Consider the following 21668-nt stretch of genomic DNA (forward strand, 5'->3'; position numbering starts at 1 on the left):
TAAAACATGCAGGTAAGAGGTCTGCTCCTCTCAGCCAGCCAGACCCATATAAGCCACATATGAATTCCTGCAATGGCTGAGGCTCATCACTCTCCACTCCAGCTCTCAAGTGCATTTCTCACCTGCCTCATCTAACATGCCAGAGTCAAAATCTGATACGAGACAGTTCTCTCTGTGCAAGAGAGGAAAAACCCACACAGGCAGTGTTAATACCATCTGCCACCAACAGACCGAGGAGGAAGGCAGAACAGGAGCAGATGGAGAACAGAGGACTCCTTAAAACCACGAGAAATGCCATTACACCCCCTAAGGTATCGAGCGCTCTCTCAGCGCTCAGCTGAAGGCTCTCCGAGGCATTCACAAGGGTGCATGCTGTTCTGCCACTGCTGTGCTCGAGCCACACCTCATACTTGCAGTCCTTCCCTGCCCACCCAGCCTCCCTGCCCTCTCTCCCCAACGTGGGGCTCTACACAGTGTCGACAGTGACCTGGGAACAGAGAAGAGCACAAACACATTCCTTTCTCTAATCCGGTACCCTGTCCCCACACTTCAGTTTAAAAGCCAGGCAACAAAACAAAAAACCCCCACAACATACAAACAACTCTTCCACTCTTATCCTGTCTTCTTCCCACCCCAGCATATAGGCCACCCAGAAGAAGACAGTGATCCTATACATCCAATGGGCCACATGTCTTGTCAGCAGAAAACCGAAGCAGTGCAGAATAAAGTCTCCTATCTGCTCAAAGCATTTCCGTTTAAACAGTGACTTTAAAAATATGGTATACAAGTAGAAGTGTGAGATCAGTTTCCTTCTGTCAGAATACCACAGACTGGATTTGGACTGCGGGATTAGAGCGGACAGATTCACATCTTGTCTGAAGATGCAGAACTGGGTCACACAAGAAGCTGCAAGGAGATAAAGTCTGCCTGACTTAGCTGAAGCTCTTCCTCAAATCCTGTGCTGTGCCAGCGCACCTGAGCACAGAGCTATAGCCCCGCTTTGGATAAAACAGAGTGGATGTTCCTTCAATTATATGAAGAACTTGTTAAAAAAAATAAAAAAAAAGACTTACAAGCTTGTTAAAAAAAATCCCCAGGAAACAAAATGAGCTGTTTTGGGAATTACTGCATCAGTCAAAAGCCAATAAACTAAATAGAAGTTAAGAGTTTAGCAAATTCACTAGTTGAGGAAGAATAATTCTCCATCCTGATAAGAGGAAGCTCCATCATCAAGGACTGAACTGAGGATGCACACTGAGATCATTAACTACTAACTCCTTCTAGAACCAGGCCCAAGATGTACATCCCCAGTAATTATATGCTAAGGTTTGTTTGGTCCTCAGTTGCTATGCTTCTGCCTACTCTACCCTTCTTTTATTACTAAATCCTTTATCCTCCTGTGTTTTTTTTTTTTTTTTAAAAAAAAAAAAGCTATGTGAGAACCAAAATGTTCTGCCAGAATCTGCTGTTTTTAAATTCCATGCAGTAATTAGTACATACAGCCAAGAAGGTTAATCGTATGATGGGGAAGCAGATCCTGATTTCTGATCAAGAGCAGTCATGTCAGTACATGCTTGTGAAGTTACAAAATAGCGCCTGGCAAACCACCTTGTCCAGCCATCGTCATCAACAGGCCAAATGGCACCAAGGAGCCAGTCCACTACTGCTGCTTCTGCACTAGTTGTAGAAAACAATGCAAGGAACACAGCACGCACGTGTGATTCATCAGGACACAAACAAGAGCACATGTCTCAGTCTGCAGGGATCATGTCATACCACAGATTTCTTACAAGGATTAAGACACCAAGCCCAAGCTGCATGGTTTAAGATGTTCCTGGGACCTTGCCATGGGCTTGGACAAACTTAGATCCCCATTCACCACCTTAAAAAAAAAATTAACCTTCCAAGCTGAAGCTTTCCTTTCAGATGGACTATAGGGAGACAGACTTCAGAGACAAACACCACAAGAGCAGAATGACTCAAACTAACATTTGAGTTAAAAAACACATTCTAGCTTTGCTGCTATCACCTGGGCTCAGATTCATTAAGCAATAACCAACTGCCCACTTCATTACTCACACACTCCATGTGGGTAGCCCCAAGACATCTGCTGCAGTCACCACCCTGACAGAAGATGAGTTGCCTCATGCTGGGATTCACCATGTTAGTTAATTGGTTTTTTCAACATCTTTAGTAACGCTCTTAGATTTGGCCCCTTTGAGAACCCATTTAAAAGGTTCAGGCTTCCTCTGACTGAGAAGGAAAAATTGAGACAGATTTAATAGTCAACTGAATAAGTTAAGGCGCACACTTGCGGTTGCATTCATAGCTCTTCTAATATTAAAAGGGCACCCACCACTCCAGGTGACATCCCATCAACACTGCAACAACCTTAAGGCAAAGGAAAGGCAGGACCATGCCTCTCCTGGAGACGTTCTTCCTTCTCCATCCACTGCAGCCATCTCCCACAAATATAAAATATGTGCCAGGGCTGGAGGGTCTATGTTCCCTCCCTTCCCTGTACCCACATGTAGCTAAATGCCTGCTGCAGAGCTATGGAGCTTGTAGAGAGCTCCACACTGAGCTGCATCAACACAGCTTTGTCCCTAGGGTTGGCACCTCAGCCCTGCAACAGGTAGAGCCAGCTCCAGGCATGCAGCCTTGCTGGTCCAGCTAATGGCTCACACATTTGTGACCCTGTTGAATGATTAAGCACAGAAGGGCTAGCACACACCATTCATTTTCTCCATATTGCCTCAAAGGAGGCAGTTCAAACTGAAGTTAAGAAAATAAAGCTCATTTATTAAAAAAAAAAACCAACAAAAAAAAAACCCAACAAAAAACGAGACATGCCATGGAGCAGTAAGTGCAGGCTAGACACATGCTGTGTAACAGGACCAGAAAGGTTAAACTCTGAAGTGATGAGCATAGCTCAGCTGTAAAGACAGAAAAAGCCAAAAGTTAAGCCATTTCCTTTCATAATTACAAAGGAAGCAGAAAAAAAACTATCCCTGATAACTCAAAGAAACGGCAATTAAGGCATCCCCCTGAAGCTGACAGAGCACGCCTCAGCGTGTGAGAGCAAGGAAGAGGGTTTCCCTAGTAATGAAAAATTAGGCTAAAGAAACCACTCTTGCTGTCAGCTCCACCCATAAGCCCAAGGCAGCAATCCCACAAAGTGATCAGCCATGAGGGCCCTCGGTGTTGTTACAATGATCCCCTTGTTTCTCACTTGGAGGCCCCACTTCCGTCATTGTTGCAACTCTCTCAACTCTACTTAATTTTCCCGTTGAGGGAAAAGAGCATTACAGATGTTTCTATAAAAAGTTTGTGAAGTAGCTTCCAATGGACTCTGAAGTTTTTATTTACTTGCCAGCAGATACATCCTTCCTAGTTTTCGATTACAGGAGGGAAAGGAAGCAGAGATTGTTGTCTAGGTGCTGCCATATTCTGCTAATCCAAAAACTGGACGTGGGAACCAAGTTGAAGGGTAGTTCTCTTTGCTGAGGAAGCCAAGCCTCATCAGCATCCTCACTGAGGCAACACTGGCTTGGACCAAATTGTTAAGTTAATATTCTAAGTGCTTAATTACAGGGGCTATTTAAATAGACTTCAGCTGGCAGACTCAGCCAAAGTACAGCCAGCTTGATGCAGGCAGGATCCATCTGATCAACTAGAGAAAGGGGACACTGCAGTACTGATGGAGCCATAAACTTTTTTTTTTTTTTTTTAAATTTATTCCCCCTCACTTGGAGGAGCATCCTACTACATAGCAACAAGGTTGCAGAGAAAGTCACTGAGCAGCAGCTTGAAAACAGCTGTGTTCCCAGCAGTAAGCAGGGCAGTCAGAGAAGTGGGAGTGAGCAAGCAGTGGGGTTTTTTTTTTGTTATGATTTCAGAAGGGGGTGTCCAGCAGTGTTCCTGTTAGCGCACACAGAAAGCAGTAAGCACAAGGGCTTGGCCACCTACAAGACAGATGGCAGATATCCGTGCTTTAGCTTTGAATGCAAAGGCGAAGCAGCATCTCTTCTGCCTGGTCTGACCCCACCATTAGCAAGGAGAACCCTCTCAGTAATTGAGGAGCACTGAGACTTAGTGTGGAAAAGCTGTGGAACCCACACCAATTCCTCACTGCCACCAAACACCAGGGCCTAGATGCTTGCTTCAGCTTCATGACTGAGGACCTGACAATAACTGGCATGAAACCAGCCAAGAAAGGTTCTCAGCAAGGGAACAGGGCAAGATTTTCTTACTCCAGGACTCTGAAACTTGCTCTAGACAGCAAGGGATGTGTGTGTGTGGGGGGATGTCTTTGGGGAGAAAGATATTCCAACTGGTTTTACAAGCCACATCAGGATTAGCAGATGTCTCAAGGGTTAATTAGTTCACCATGCACAGATGGTAGCTGGTAGGTTTGCAGAGTGGATTAACCTAATTTGTGGTTTGTAATGTACCATGCAAATACCCATTACTAGACTTGCAGCAATTCTGCCCTTATTTTGATTTGAGGAGAGAAAACCACGCAGCGGATGCTTGCATAAAAGTAATGCGTATTTGAGTGACAAATGAGTTGCTGTTCACTTGGTTAATGTGATCGACAAATTGGAGTCTGAAAAGTAATTCCTTCCCTTTTTGCTACAGAGGGTCTTTGGAGAGACCTAGACGAGACCATTTGTTGTGAGTGTACAGAATATGCCCACAGTAACCACTCCTTACTGAGGTCTCCTTGGCACTGACAGATGGTCATACAACAACAATTGCCTGGAAATATGAAGGCAGCTTTCTGAAGCAGCTCTGCAGCATGTCAAGTAAAGCCCCACAAATCCAAGGTAACAGCACATGTGGCATTTCAGGCCACAGCAAATGCCCATGCCTACACAGAGCCTCAGCTGCTTCAGTGAAGCTCCAAGTCCCTGAGCTGACTGCAGATTAGATAATATCCAGGTAAAGAGCTACATGTTTACATAGCACTTTGCACAAGAGGAAGCCTGGCTCAGGGCTGGCATGCAGAGATGCCCCAGATCAGCACAAGACTCTTTTCTGTTTAGCTAAGGATATGCCATGCTATTGCATTTGGTTCAGAAGGTCTCAAATGTTTACAACCAGTATCAGCTGCAGTAGTAAGTGTTTCCATAACTCCTATTAAACTCTGAACTTATCCAATTTCTCCTTGCTCTAAGGGGGTGAGCACAGGATGAGCTAGACACGTACTCTGGCAAGGCAGAGGTCAGGGCAGAGGTGATGTTGGCTGTCAGAGGCATTCCCCAAATGTTTCTGTGATCGGCCACGCTTGTGTTGTGCCTGCACATGCCTGAGACACGGCAGCTGTAGGATTCCTGCCGGACAGTGTGGGACAGCCATGCTCACACCCAAAAGCCTCCTCCCAGCACATCTTTGGTCAAGGCAGATGTGTTCACAGGTCTGATTTGTTAGGAGCTGCTTACATTTAAAAGTGCCTGTTTATCTCTTGTTTAAGGACAGAGTAGTGTACGTGCCTATGGAGAAAACAACATTTCAAAGCTATTTGTTACCTTAAAAGACTCTCACAGCACACCCTGGAAATCTATGCTTATTTACCGCATTGCTTGTTCAAGTGTCATAAAGCTGGTCTTTGTTAGAGGCTGTAACTACCAACTCCCTTGGCATATTCCTTCGCTCATTGTGTGCACACTCCCACAATATCCAGCTCCAAACAGAAGGAAGCATTCCTCTGCCGCTCTAAAATCAGGCAAGAAGATCGCCGAGAACAGAGCCCCTTTATGCAGCTCACTTTGGTCAGAGAGCTGCTTCACATTCCTCTTCGTACAGGGTAAGTGGAGAAAGAGCGTCCGTAAACCCCACTGTTCCCAAGCCCTAGCCATGCAAGCAGCCAAGCACCAAGAGGCAGAGAAGAGGAAACAGTCCCAAAAGGAGACCTGGCAGCATGTGGAGGTGGGACAGCCAAGGGGAAAAACCAGACCCGAGCATCCATCACTCACAGGGATGGATGAGCACATCACTTGGGATGCTCAGGGCAGGAGGCCAACAAAGAGCCCAGCAGGGCAGCATCCAGAAATGGCATCTCAGCTACACTGACTCAACTCCTCTTCCCCCACCGTCCTGGCAGATCAGCTCCAACTTCCCCCCAGAGCCACAGGAATGGAAGAACAGCAGTTTCCTCCTATTCCCAAAGCAATTCCTCCCATCTCTTGAAAGATTACCGCAACTCCTGTGCATGTCAACTGGTCCACTGAGCCCAAAGCTCTCCTGGTTTCCTAGTGCTGTTCTAGGTCAGTGCTAAATCAGGTTGCCCCAGAGACTTCAGCAATGTTTTTCAAAGGTCTTTACATGGCCTGAAACCCCCCAGTGCTCAGGATGTGGCACTGAGCCAGGAGCTCCCACACATAGCTCTGCCTTCTACTGAGTCACTTGGACCTTTATGGTCAGTCCCTCTATAGAAAGTGCTGCTGCCAATTTAATTCACAGGCCATTGTGAACAAACAGTTCACTTAATATTACATTTAGGAGGACCTAGAAGTGCAACCCAGACAGAAGCTTTGTAGATTAGGAAGATGAAGCATGCCCTAGTTAATTGTGTTGGGCCAGCACCTTGTACCACCTTTGCCTCTTTATTACCACAACCCACCTCAGGGAAAGGGTACCAAAAGTACTGGCCTGCAAAGGCAACAACCATTTGATGTACAAGACATCAGGGTCAAGTAACAGCTTCACTTTAGTGCATCACTTAGCTTATTACAGGACTGCAGCTTAAAAGCTCTCGTAATTAACCAACAAATCAATCTAGGCAGTGACATTCATTGGCGTCCAGTATGTTACATTCATCTTCCCTTCCTTCCCAGAGATTAAGCTGTTGCAGTACTGCTTCATCATCTTAAAAAGCAAGAAGAAAAAAATCTTCCCCTCCCGTCCCCTGCACACAGGCCAGAGTTTTCCAGCAGTTGCTATTGGTTTGAAAGGCCTCTCTTTGGATGCCCTGAATGCAATCTGGAGCACCCAAGACTCCAAAGTCAATGAGAGTTGCAGGTGCTCAATGCTGCTTGGGGAAAAAAATAAAAGAAAAAAGAGAAGAATAAAAGAGAAAGCCCTGACACATCCAGCTTAGAGCAGCCAAACCCAGAGGCCCATAATTACATGTCCCTACTGAAAAACACATCTGTAAAAATCACTAAGAGCTACAAGGGGAGGGGAAAAAATGGATTTATATAGTCTCAAATCAGGGTTTTATAGGACATTTGAATCCAGGATCTTAAAAACAAAACACTGAGCTAGAGCTTTTGAGGCAGCCCAAACCCAGACACAGGCACTGAGAACATTTTGCATCAGAAGCCTCACCAGAGCCTTTTGGAAAGGCAAAAATAAATAATAAAATAATTCACACCAGAACAGAAAAACATTCCCTTCCCCTCCAGAAAAGAACCCCAACTCTCAGGCTGCATTTTGACTGTTTGCTCAGGTAAAGACTGACTACAGAAAAAAAAAGAAGAGAGAGAGAGAAATGTAATACAATTATCCTCTCAGACTGGAGAAGGAGCTGTATAAATACAGTCAGAGGAAAGCAGTCATTTTAACTGCAATAATATATAAAGTGGGTTTCTTCTCTCTAGTGCAAAGGAAAGAAACCAATGCCTGTCTCTAGCAGGCTTCAGCAATAAAAAGTTAAACTGCTACACAATTTCATGCAACACAAGATAAAGGGGAGGGGGGGGGGGGGGGGGAAGGAAAGTCCTCTCTGTAATCATGCAGTACATAGAAAGGCTGTTATCTTACCTGATTTTCTCTTTGAAGATCCATAGTCCCTGAAAAAAAGACAACAACAAATAGACATGGTTAGAGCTGGAAATGGTAGTGAGAGAAGGGGTGCCTCCCAAATTTCCACCCATATGCTCAAGGGCTGATCCTGTGCACTCCCTCCTTTAAAGAGGCGGCCAGGACTGCGAGGCATTGACAGGCAGGGCCGGACCCGGGCAGCACCCAGCACCCAGCCCCAGCCTCAGCAGCTGGGGCTTCTGCAGCACCGGGGCTGGGGGAGCATGTGATCAGCGAGGCAGAGCAAACCATCCACAACCAGCAAGGCAGGGGAGAAGGGTGTCATTTTTTCCCCTTTAAATTGAGCTATTAAATGCACAGCTACTGAATTAACCCCTGACGTGCCCCTGGAGAGGAAAGGGAATATTAACTGTTTGCTGCAGGGGTGCGGCTGCTGCAGGCTTATCTGGCATTGCTTGCAGTCCACTCCTTTCAGAGGCTAATTAATTTGTGAATAACCTCCAGACCTCTCCTAGTTATCTCTGACAAGCACTTGTCTTCTTCAAGGGGAAAAAACCAAACCCCACACTTCGTCCTTTCTTACAGAATGGGGAATGCACCCTTACTTTTCTATAGTGATTTAACGGGTGCTGGCACCTTTGCTCGTTGCAGAACAGCTGAAAGCTCAGACAGCTGCAACAGAAGTGGGAAGAAATTACAGAAGGGAGCTGCAACAACTGATTGGGATAAGCAGAACCGAGGACAGAAATACTTCACTATGGTTGTGCTTCCTCCCGGCACTCTCTGGAGCCTCTCAGGCACAGCTCTGAAATGGTCTGCACAGGCAGGAGCCTGGGCAATGACAGATCGGGCAGGGACAGCATCGCTGTGCGGGCACAGCACCTGCAGCATGGTCACACACACTGGGAAAATCACATGATGAACCCACTGTAGAGGCAGGCTGTGTTTGCAGGAATCCCACCAGAGGGGCAGGCAGCAGCCTCTAAACTTTTGGGGACCAAGCTGTCAGGAGTGAGGTTTTGTCTCTTGCAGCATGCTGTGTACTCCAGAGGAATCGGAAAAGGATTATCTCAAATTATGCATTTAATCCCAAAAGAGTTTGGGGGATCATCTGGAGAAATTACATGTCTTCTGAGGGCAGAGGTATGTCTATCCATAAATTCTGTTTCTCCCAGCACTTTGCAAGCATCCCATGCCTTACATGTCTAGGATTTGCTTCCAGTGAGTAATAACTACTTGGGAGTTTTTTGCACCCTCTTTGAATTTTCCAGTGTTATTTCTACTTCAATTAAATGGTTGTTTTCTCAGTCATGTCTGCAGTTGTATTTGATGTGAAGATGCTACTGCTCATGAATAGGCTGCTTCTTCTACAGAAGTGATATCATATGCAAATATAATGCCTGCTATATGGTGCCCGAAACAGAGATCCCTCAGAACGAGCCAGGGAAGGCACAATCCCCAAAATGTAGTCCTCTGCTCTGGCTCTGCTCCCACGCCAGCCTGGAGCTTTGTGGTTGCTGTCAATACAGCTCTCTTGGCATGTGAAAGTCTGTGTTTGGTCCTGCCCAGAACTCCCTCTCTTCTGGCAGTGCTAAATGGCGAGAAGGTGAAACCCTGCTGAGATCCACACATGTACTTTGCTTTAACGTACTATCTCCCTTGTGCACATGCTTGATGATCACTTCAATGCCTTCCGCCTGTCCTGGCTTTCTGCAGTGAAGCTCCTGGACCTTCTCAGTACTACAGCTTGGAGCTGGGATTTCCCCCTGCAGCATGTTGTGTCCCCACCTCCCTCTGTGTTGCACAAAAAGGCTGTGCCCGACTCTTGCAAATGTTAGTACCCATGAGGACCCTGGGAGGATGGTGTAGCTATGAGCAATCCCTAGAAGAGAAACACCATCATCCTTCCAGTCTTTGCCAGAAGGCCTTCGGCACACATTTTCAGGGCAATCTCCTACCAGCCTAGGCAGTGACATTCATTGGAGTCCAGTATGTTACATTCATCTTCCCTTCCTTCTCCTACTGGAGACACCCCACAAACATCCTAAGAGAGCTTGTAGGTGAACAGAGTATGCACAAAAGGGTGAAGACAAGCAGCATTAAACAGAAGCGAAAGAACCTTCAGCCTGATTGAAGTTGCAAAAGAAAACCCAACTCCTTTTTGCTACTTTAAAAAAAAAATCACTCAATTTACACCATTAGAAGTGGGATATTGATGGACCGATACGGTTAATAAGCAACCAAAAATGGATAAAGATGTTGCTGAATGTCTTTGCCCACCAGATCAGGCCAAATTTGGTACCCAGATTTGGAAATTACAGTAGATGATTTGGCTTTGCTCTCACTGTACAATGGTAGCAAATGCCACAAAAGGCTCAGAATTCAAACCTTCACCCTGGATGCTCTCCCACATCTTTCAGCCCAATCTCTAGCTAGTTTTAGAGCTTGTGTGAGTGACTGAAGTAAAGTTTTAAATGAGGCTTGTTTTTTTTTTTTAAGCATGACTCATCCATGCAAATTAAAAAAGGTAGAGATTAAAAAAAGGCAAAATTTTGAAACTGATTTTCTTTCTACACGCAGATCATGGGATGACAAGAGATATTACTCCATAAAGAACTTTTTCACTTTTTTTTTTTTCTTCAGTTCCTCATCTGGCTGGCATTTCTTCCACAGCAAAGCCCCTTACTGTCACTGAAAAGTGCACTGCAAAGCTGAGCAATTTAGTGTCAGGTGCAAGAGGATGAAGCAGCAAGCAGCTCTCAGTGATGTCCCTATGAGATGAGGACTAGCATCATCAGAGGATCCAGACTGTATTCAAACTCTTGAAGGCAACTGAACCTACAACTTCTGGTCTTAGCTTTTAGTCTTAAGCATATCATCCTTACAGAAGAAATTGAATTATCACTACAAAATATTCATTTGAATCACCACTGCCCCCCAACTCATGTGGCTTCCTCAAAAAACAAACAAAAAGAAGCACCAACAATCAACTTATTGGGCAAGTTTTTCATCTTTTCCTTTAGTTTTTCTGTAAGTTTTACAATCAAGTTTTACAGGGTTCTGATTTTGGAGTTCCTGAAGCCCATGCACCCTGTGTCTCCCTGTCTTGTCACTTTTTTGTACACCCACATTTCAGTCTTAAAATCAGGACAAAGCAAATATCAAATAAAATGGAGCTTGAAATATAATCCTCATCTCCCCAGTGAAACTCTAAAAGCCAAAACTTGTTCCTCCCAGCAAGGATGGGGGAAAAAATCACTGCTGAAATAGAAAGCAAAGAAGGCATACCAAATGATCTCTCTGGCTGTGTAAAGTCCTCTTTGTATACAAACTCTTTTCTGCTAATGAAGAAAGCCTGTGCTGCTGCTTTGCCATAGCAGCAGCAAGGAGCCCTGCCTGACTCCATGTTTATTTTTATGTGCTATTATTCTGCATGTGATTCACTGATGTCTTTTCCCTCTCCCAAGTGACGACCTATAAGGTGAATACCTCTCAGCCTCACTATTTTCAGAGGAACATTAATGTGAGGCTGAAGTATTGGATAATGTCTCCAAAACAATAAAGGAAATTATTTAATGGTTTCTCTTAACTGTAACAACTTCCAAGTAGGAACTTTGATCTTCTCCTGCAATACAGACTGCACCTGGCACACTGCTAGCCCTTAAATCAGACAACACCTGGCCTTGCAGAAGAAAAAGGGAAAGGTACAATGAATGTCACATCTGCAGCTACGCAGGGAAGCTCACTTTCTCTTCAGCTCTTGCTCTTTTTATCTTTTATCTTTACATACACACAGATATTTCCATTCTTCTTCCATTTCTGTATGAGAACAGACACCACCATCCTAATTTCCCTTCCAGCCATAGCTACAAGAATAGCAGTGAAACCAGCGGGTGGAACTAAAAATAGCTCTGGCAGGTCCCCTCCTCATTAGCCAGGATCACTCCATACAGAACAAACGCCTTTCACAAAAATAGCGTATTTCTAGCCTTTTTCATATTACAATATAGCAATTTTGTCTAAAGTCTTCCTGTGGGGCACCACCTTTAGCTGACACTGAACCTCATTACTGGCAAGGAAAGTATTTCCTGCTGCTAACGATATTAAAATATTGCTGGTGCCAAGCACGTCGCATAAGATGAACACACTCTTCTTTAATGACAAAGGAGAGGGAGGCCGGATCTCCTTTCTCATCAGCATTACACCAGGATAACATTACTCATTTGAAATCTAGCAATGAATGTGGAAGGAAGACCACGAGCATTGCTATACAGCTGATTGCCTTGTTATCACATTAAGCTATCCACAGTCATTCTGGAAATCTGTGAAAGATATATCCTATGTAATTGAATTTATATGTCACTTGCCATCTAATTTAATTATGAAGGTTATATTAACAATGTTTTGGAAAAGTTTTATGGCACATCCTTTCTTTAGGGACTTACTTTGCTGCTGTATTCAGTAAGAGTTAATAAACATTGATGAGCACGTGAGTGTGTTTTCATCTATCTAAATACATATAGAAGCAAGCAGTGGCACAATTGGAAAGTTGTTTAACAAATGAAGAGTATCCTGACATTTGTTCAATAAAGCCTAAGAAATGTTCCAAGTGGAGGAGAAGACTGGAGGTGACTAGGTGAGTCTGTGATGGACTGTGCCTATCTCTTTAGCTGTACTTCTAATTCATTTTGATTTGTATCTGGTCCAGAGGGTTTCTCCTGCATCTTCCACGGAGATCTGGCAAGTCAGCAGAAGCCTTTTGCGGGAACCAGCAGAGTTTGCAGAGCAACACTGCATCAACGGAGGGGCTGCAAGGCTGCAACTTGGCTCCTGCACAGCTCCCCCTTGGAGGTGATGTATTCAGTCAGGGGACCTCACCCCTGTGGTACCTGTGATGCAAAGGCTCTTTTAAAAGCTTCTCTACTTTGCCACAGGACAGCAGACCCAGCAAGCTCACACTGTGGGATTCCTCCTTTCTCAGATACGTCACCTTTTAGTCCAGGGCCTCTGCCTTTCAGTAAAGTGAGGCTCGGCTTCAACTCATTTAGCAAAAATTTCAGACAACCATGAGTTTCAACTGTGAGAGAAAACAGTGCCTGCAAAGCATGAGGAGCTGTCAGACCCGTGGAGGAACATGGCCAGGGGAGCTGCACAGCAGACATTTCATCAGAGGAGACAGAAGCTAAAGGGAGAGTAAATCATCTTTCTGTCTGTTTCTCAGTGTTTGCTGTCCAAAGGAGATTTGACAGTGACAAACGCTGAGTAATGGAGGTTAATCTGTATCCTTTAGAGTATTTTCATACATAAATTAAAATTGTTCTTTATTTGTTGGCTTTTGCTAATTCATGTTTAAATACATTGCAGGCGTTTATGTTCCCATGCTCCTTAATTCCTAGAAGTCTCTAGTGGTGTGGGCAGGCTGCGGTGGAGATGTATGACATTTCAAACAAACAACTTGAATTATCATTTAATCGCCAATGATTTGCCAGGCAGATTAAAAGCACAGTAATGTTTTAACAAGAAAGTCCATCCTCTCCTTCCCAACACTCATATGGTTTTCAGTCAGTAATGAAGACCACTTTTTCACAAACTATTTTTCTTAGCGCTGCTATCAGATTCTGTGACTGTTTTTAAAGTAAACCAATACAAAAATACTTTGCTACTGCTCTTTACGCGTACAGAAACCTGAGCCTTGAGAACATATTTGCATCTTGAAACTCTCCTGAGTTTCCTCAACAACCAGACTGACCTTTTCTATTTGAGACAAGGCACAAAATCAAGCATGACTGAAAACTGTCACTAGGTGCCTGCCTGTCACCAAGGCCTATGGCTGCAGGAGCACCTGAACACCTCAATGCAAACACACAGAAGCTATATGGAGAGTGCAGAGTTAAAATTAACATTCATAGTACTCAAAGTTTAACCATATGCATGAAGATATCTCCATTCCCACTGAGCTCTGAGACCCATATGATATGTAATTAAGCAAAATTAACTCTATACATTATGCATCTCCAGGAACACAAACTCCAACACATGGATGCATAAAGCTATACATTTTCCCCCTCCAGCACTCCATCCTCTGAAATCATAAAAGCATAGCTGATCTCTTCCCCAAGCCAAATAAACAGATGAAGGCTTTTTTCCTTCTTCTTCTTTTTTTTTTTTTTTTTTAGAAAATATTCTGCTCATTTCCTGATATAAATCGTTGCATTGTGGAACACTCTCGAACATGAATCTGTCCTTTCTGAGCAGAGGTCGAGCTTTCCAGCCCCGTCAGAAAGGGCCCCATTGTGGTGGTCCTGAGACTCCAGAATTCCGTGCTGCGGGCAAAAGCGACTTGAGGGGCAAGAAGAAAATCTGGCAACCTGACTTCAAACTCAGGCATTTCTTGCCGGCTGGAAGTGGTCTCTGCTTGCTGCTAAGAAGGGTAAGCCACTGTTGTGCAACCAGCTCCTTGAGAGAATGAAGACAACACAAAAGAGAGAATTTTGCCTTCCTGCCACCTTTCTGTTGCCTTCACAGTGTGGCTGTAATGCTGGCATAGAGCAAACAGCACAGCTTTATATACTATATACTTCTGGTTAGGCTGCAGTGATTTTCTCTGCATCATATAACAACAGTGGCTCAGTTTGGCTCATCGAGAACCAGCTGGAGGTCCTGATTTAGCACTTACTTCTGACAGCTCCCTTGAACCCAACAAAGTAAAAGTCAACCCAAGTTCTCCCTGAGAAACTCCAAGCACAACACTAGAAGCTCATCTGTAAGTGCAGAAGAGATCTTCCCTATACCTTATATAACCTTCTTGCACAGAAAAGTCAAGGCTGGAATGAGATGGACAATGCCTCCTCTACAGCAATGGTCCCTGCACCTGAATCCATGGATTTGTATCATGAAGGAGAGGTGCAGGACAAGGAAAATCATTGTTCTCTGCTCTGTACTCAGAGGATCCTGGAGATTAGCCCCACACAGCACAACTTGAGCTCTGCCACCAAGTCCAAAGTGAAGGGGATGCAGACAGCTCCAAGATAAATGACATCTCCATGGAACATCTCAGCCTCATGCACACCCACAGTATTTAGGGGAGAACTTTGTAGAGTAGGGCTGATGGTTGGACTCGATGATCCCAAGGGTCTTTTCCAACCTGAATGATTCTATGATTCTATTTGGGGGCAGCTGTCATTTCTTTTTTTGCATAGAAAGGGTGCAGAAAGACGAGAGATGGGCTTAAGGCATCCCACCCCTTCCCTAAATGATTGGGGAATATCACTGATTTCTGTCCCAAAATTCCTCAGCAGTGAAGCTGATTGCTTGGCTCAAGTGCTACTTCAGTATTTGGCTCAGGCTGAAGAAATGCAGAATTAGACTCTTGAATTTTTCACAGTTGTGTTTTTTCATGAGGAAATTATCCTTCTGGAGGAAGACAGGGCTTTGGAATTGCACATTCAGCGTTTCACCAGGCTGTGAGATACGGGGCAGGGCAATCTGACAGCAAAGCCCAGCCTCTCCAGCACCAGGGAGAGACAACTCGGTACAACCTGGAAGCTGCAGGACACTGGGGCAATGAGCTAACACCATGTGATCCTCTACTGCAAGGCTTCAGCAGCCTTCAAAAAGACAACATGAATGTTTATATCAAGTTTTTTCCTGGAAAAAAGTACAAAAACAAGATCTTGCCTAAGAGTCACATCCTCATCTGTTTTTGTTTTACCCTGTTTATTCCTTCAGATGGCAAATTTCTCCGCAGGACAGAAAAATGTATTTACCTTCACAAGAACTCTGGGTAGAGGCGCTCTTCACCTCCCCTAAACTGACCTTACTTGTCCCTTGCGGGGAGACCAAATTTATCTCTGTCTTACAATGACCAAGCATGTGTCACTTTATTATAGCCTTTATAGCATAAATGCTGAGTGATAAAAACAAGGTAATAAAAACTAATCATTCTCATATGCAGCTTTTTTAGTTGTGCTCTTCACTTCGGAATTTTATTACACAGATCTACACACAGATACAATATATGTTTAAAAGATGCATCTAATCATAGTTACAAATCAAGTAGTGAATATCAGAATCGTAAATTCAAATGTACCTTATAAACTAGTCAGGCTAATGAGCTTGCATATATATCATACAAATCTGATTAAGATCTTAAGGAGGCAGCACAGGCTTTGAATCTTTACTTCATTTTTTTGAGCCCTTCTTGATTTAAGGGTGGGCCCCTCAAATTCTAGTTTCCATAGGAGATTTGGGTCCAAACTCTGATTGGCAACCACATGGTCCATCTGGGTTTCTAAATTGCAGCCTGAATGGTGATTATAAGAAAAGGCAGAGTCCTTTGCTGTCCTTCTTCAGGGACACCTTCCTTCTGCTGTTTCAGACTAACTTTGCCCGGAGCTACATGTATGGTGCATGGCCGCTGTCTCCTCTATCCCACAGTGGTGCTGTCTCCCTACAGATAACATCTCCAAAAGGAGACATTGCCCACTGCCCACCAAGCTGTGCCTGCCCACAGGAGGCAGGATACCACCACCTCCGCCTGAGCATGCATGGAGACCAACAGTGTCACCCCCAAAACTCTTATCCCACACAGCCCTTGGAAAAGGAGAGAGGCAAAGAATAGGAAAAAACTTGCAAGTTACCTATTTCCAAGCCTCAACCCCAGGTCCAGATGTATCTTGTGCAAAAAGGCTTTTGCCACTGAATTACTGCACCAGGAAGAATAGTTGGAGCACAGCAGTTTAAATCAAACTAAGAGAAGAGCTTCTGCATGAAACGCAGCTGAATCATGGCACTCACTGGTGTTAGCCACGTTGTAATCACCACAACTAGGCATGGGTTCAAAAAGCAATGAGATAAACTCATGAAGCAAGGATAAATAGTGGCTATTGTACTCCATGCTCTGGATGCTTTGACCCAAAAAGTCCCATAACTGCTGAATGCCAGAAGCAGAGAGATACACAAGGGAAGCTCACTCTGTATTTGCTTTGTTTCTTGTATTGGCTGTAAGCCACTGTTGGAGACAGGAGGCCAGATGGGGCCCTGGTCTCACCTAATTGTGGCCTTATAATATATTCTCCTGTAAAAGATCAGACTGGATTAGGATAAATTACATCCAAATCACACTGCATTACTCAGCACATGAAATTGTCCTTAATCACATACTTTGATGGTCTAGATTCCTGCTTAAATTTACCTCCTGTGCACATTTCTGTGCCTATTCTGTTGAAACCACTGCTGAATTTCAACTATACATAACCAGGCTCTAATGAAAAGCCAATAAGGCTCTTTGATCGAGCTTTAATAGGACTCATCATGGGGACATACTCTGCTGTGGCAAAACAGTTTCCTCATCCTGTCTCTTTCAGAAATGTTTTGTGAGCCTTTAAAAGCAATTTAGCCCTGATTTATGTTAGCTAAGTGATTTCTGTTGCACATGTGAGTTACAAGAAAAGGGCTCTCATCTCAATTTGCTACACTGTTCAGGAAATCAGTTATAAATGCTGCAGTGCCTTCAGTGTCTCTGACTTCAATGCAGCGGAAACTAGCAATTTGAGTAAATACTTCATCATTCCCAATTCTCCCATACACTCCCATTCAGTACTTGACAAGAGACAACCTATAGGATATTTTTTTTGGTAAAGGCTACTGAGCTTCCCTGTCTAAGCTGTTTACCTAAGCTGTTTCCAGAAGATATTCAAGGAAAGAAACATGCAATTCTTTAATAGAGAGCATATGAAACATGTTGATGACTATCTAATAAAATCAAGCATGCATTCAATAGAAGTGAGTCACCTCATCACAAGTTTAGAGATGATGGATGTAGAAATGGTGACTAAGCAAGCTCATGCAGTAAGCCAGGGGTGCAACAGCAACCCAAAAGTTTGGATGGCCTGACCTGACCTGCCAGTGGCATCCAACCAGTCAGGGCATAGGTTAGAGCAAGACTCTTCACACCAGGGGACAGATGCCAGTAGAAGGACAGGAGCCACTGCACAGTGCCTATGGTCAGGAGGTGTATTGCCAGTGGCGACAAGTGCTACAGCCACTGCTGCTGCTTTGGTTATGGCGTTGCTGAGCAAAGAAACACCCCAAAATTGATGAATCCCTGAAGTAAAGGATCTCAAACAGCACATCAACTCTTCTCCCACATTTCCATATGCCAGAGACAATAATCACAGTAACTACTAGGGAAATAAGGAACTATTTTCTGTGAAGTTGTCCAGTTTGAATCTCCCACACCAGTTTGTGGCCATTGCTCCTGTTTTTACTGTTTGCCACTCCCAGCAAGAGTTTGTTTCCAACATCCTTGTAACTCCCCTTCAAGAAACTGTAGGTTCCTATTAGGTCACCCTTTTACCTTCCCTTTGCCAAGCAAGTAACAGAAACACAACAAAAATATCCAACTATTTTTTCTCCCATTTCTTCATTGCTCCTCATTTTGGGGCAGAGAGACCCATGAAAGGAGCAGCAACCCAGATAGGCAAAGCAGAAGAGCCTCCTGTCTACCCTTCCCCTTTTGACTGCCCAAGATGTGAGGATACCCACTCACAGCCTCCACCGAACACTCTCCTTTGCCCCATACCAGCCACAAAACCACCCCCCCAGTGGGTGTCAGGAATCAGTGTCGCTTCCTGGGATTCCCCACAGCCCGTCCCTGTGCATGGCACAAGTGCTGGCACCACCCACATGGTGGAGGCTTGCACAGGGAATTCCCAGGCTGCCACTGGCATTTTTTACATTTTAAAGGCTCTAAATTAGCAAAGTAAGAAATTAGTTACAGGCATTTCCAGACATAGCCTGGGCCCTGCTAGACCTCTGAGCTCCCAGTATAAAGGAGAGCACGCCAGATGCTTGGTATTATACAATTTTGTGTTCCTTTCTGGTGCTGTTCTTATGGTGTCTAGCACTTCTCTGTACACATCTGGCTTTTTAGCAACATGCTGTTTGGACCTCTCTGTCTTGCTGCTCCTGCTACGTGTCCAAGGGCAGTAGGACCTGAAAGACTGTGCATAGACAGCAGATGGCTATTGCATCTGTACTTACTTTGCACTGCTAAATACCCTATTGCCCTAGCTAGTTTTACATCCCCTTTAGTGGTAGATCTCTCTCCTGACTTTTTAAAATCATCTGTTGTACATATGGCCCTAAGAATGGTAAATAATTTTTCCAGGAGAGGTAAAAACTTATGATGCATATGGGAAGACAAGATCAAGCCCACAGTATGAACTCTGACTTCTTCATCTGGTGACTGTAGTCTTTCCTTTCCTCATTACATTTCCTTCAGTTAGAACAGCGAAATTAAAACACGGCCGCTTCCCAAATCTGCCTCAGCAGCATGTCCTCAGTTAACTGTCTTGCAACATCAAATGTCTTTCCAGCATACTAAAAAGTAATGTAGTTCTCTATAAGACACCAATTTTATATACCTTGGAATTGTTTTCTGCCTGTTTCTACAAAGCAGCACATGGAAAGATCTTTCAATTCATCAGGTTCTTTACTAGTCAGCGACATAAATCATGGCATGTAAGATATACTGTGAGTTCATGAACTCTAGGAAATTTTTTTAATCACTGTCCTTTGAACTGAGCTTTTTCAGAAACTGTAAAACTCCAAAACATATCTAGTAAGTGCATCTAATAAATTTTGCTGGATTGGCAAGTACTAAAAGCAGACTTGTCTTCCCTGATTATCTACCAGCATCAGGCAGTCTTAAAACATCCTCTGTGATTCTAACATGAAAACATAAAAGAAAAAAGAAGACTTAAACTTGTCTTGCCCAATATAACTGTTGGGATTCATTAAATGATTCCAAATTATCATTGACAGGCACCAATTAAGCCAGAAAAATATAGACAACTTCCCAAAGATAAAACCTTTCAAACACTAGGGTTACTCTTCAAGTTATTGACCATAACCCCTTCCAAATACCCAACTCTAATAACAGGTCCCACTCTTCTCTGCTCCCCAAAAGGTTAAAGACCTAAATTACATGGCATTTGCAAAGAAGCATCACAAAGTTTCCCTGAGTACTCCACCCTTGGAAGTATCAGACCTGGTGAACAAGGATTTACTGAGCACCCCATGAGTGACTGGTGATGCTATTTTTTGTACAGTGGGTATGAAATAATAATAACAATAACAATAATAACAATAAAATGATGATGATGATGATAATAATAACAATAATACCACCACCTATACTTCAAAATGGTGTAAGAGGTTGTTTCAGTCTCAGTGCTCAGTTCATTTTGAGAAGGAAATGAAGAAAATAGCACAGCTATTTCAGCCTAGACCAGTATAAGATTCCCAAGACTAGAGATGGAGAGAGATACCCTAAGTTTTATAGACCCATACTCAAAATTATCAAAACTAGTAAATTTTGCTTGGTTGGTATTTGATCACACACTTGTAGATTATAATACTGAACTTAAAACTCACTTTGCAGAGGCAGATGATGTTTTTGCTAGTACAGGTACGAATCCATACTAATACTTCCTTTTGAGCCTTACCCAGTTAAAAGGACAAATCAAAAAAATCATGCTGACATCAAATATATGCCTATATACTTGCCCCAAAACATCTCAAATCATGTCAACTGACTTTCTAATGTGACCAGCATTAAATAACTTTGAAAAATAAAAGAAAATACCACATTTTCATATGCATTTAAAACATATGCAGATTGTAGGCATCAAGGCACAGAAGTGCTGTCACACACCATGAAATAGTGTAATGTCTGAATAGGCCAAAAATTTTGCAGTCCAGTTCAGACACAAATTTTGATGTTTTTCAGACCTGAGCATGCAGAAAACTGTAAACTTCTCCTTGTTCCTTTTATGTAACTCCTGTCCAATTCTCAGTCCAGACATTAACTTTTAATTCACCTCATACATCTCCAAAGGGTGTGTGTGTGGTATTTCCAATATCTTTTTCCATGTTCCAGGTTCATAAAAGTGAAGAGGCATAATTAATGAATTTAATTATTTCCATCCATTCAGCTGATTATAGAAGATGACCTTTTATTTCATCTAAAAGAGAAATTACTTGTTCCTTCAAAATGAACACTGATTCCGGGGGTATTTCTGGCCTGCAACATGAAGGATCTCTATGTTTTCAAAGCTAAATGGCCACTGGTAGCTAATTACTGCTGTAACTGTTCACCTTATCTGATATATAGATATCACATGTGGGCGAAGGGAAAATGCCATCAATTGTCAGGAATTACACCCCCTCCTTTTAGGCTGTTGATCTCACTCGCTCAGTAATTCACAAGCTCAGAATATCAACGAGGTTTTGCAAATGTCGTGCCCTGCAATCGGCTTTTGTGCACTATTTTCTCTCTTTGTTACCTGAAATGCCAGAAGCTGGACGGTAAGAAACAATGCTCTCAGCAGGAACATTGCCCTTCCTATCAGGGGCTTGCGGTGCTGTGCCTGGTGGTGAGCTCCTCCCCGCGGAGCTGCATCTACCACAGGATGACAAGAGCATCCTTGAGATTCTGGGGAGGTTTGTGTATCCTGAAGTCCACACTGCAGTGTCCGGCCAAGCAGATACATTGAATATCATACTATACCACAATCATGCTGCATAAAAGCAACTGTAAATGTGAAATGCAAAGGTCTGCCTTGCTCTTGGCTCCCAGTACCGAGTCTGAATTCAGTGCTATTTTGAATAATCTCTCATCGTTGTAAAATACTGCAAGATTCAAAACTAGGATCTGGGCACACGAGCCATGAAATGCAGCAGTAGGGATTATGAATCAGAGCATGAAATGGAGTGTCCTGCTGCCAATAACCTACTTATTAATGATTTCTTCCCCAGTCATCCTCTGGAACTGAAGCTAATTCCTGGAACCTTCTGCTTTGCCTCCGCTGCCTCTCTGGCACCAGCTACCCACCTGT

At 43.7% G+C, this 21668-nt stretch overlaps 1 protein-coding gene across 4 annotated transcripts in view; it reads right to left on the reverse strand.

Moving 5' to 3' along the window:
- Window positions 1-21668, reverse strand: part of SH3PXD2A (SH3 and PX domains 2A) — a 258575-nt gene that overhangs the window by 81802 nt on the left and 155105 nt on the right. For all 4 annotated transcript variants that reach the window (XM_074831206.1, XM_074831207.1, XM_074831205.1 and 1 more), the window contains one exon: window positions 7768-7796. In XM_074831206.1, the coding sequence (XP_074687307.1) occupies window positions 7768-7796 (29 nt within the window). The remainder of the gene's footprint in view (window positions 1-7767; window positions 7797-21668) is intronic.

The sequence above is a fragment of the Strix aluco genome, chromosome 7 (genome assembly GCF_031877795.1).
Source record: "Strix aluco isolate bStrAlu1 chromosome 7, bStrAlu1.hap1, whole genome shotgun sequence".
NCBI classification, from domain to species: Eukaryota; Metazoa; Chordata; class Aves; order Strigiformes; family Strigidae; genus Strix; species Strix aluco.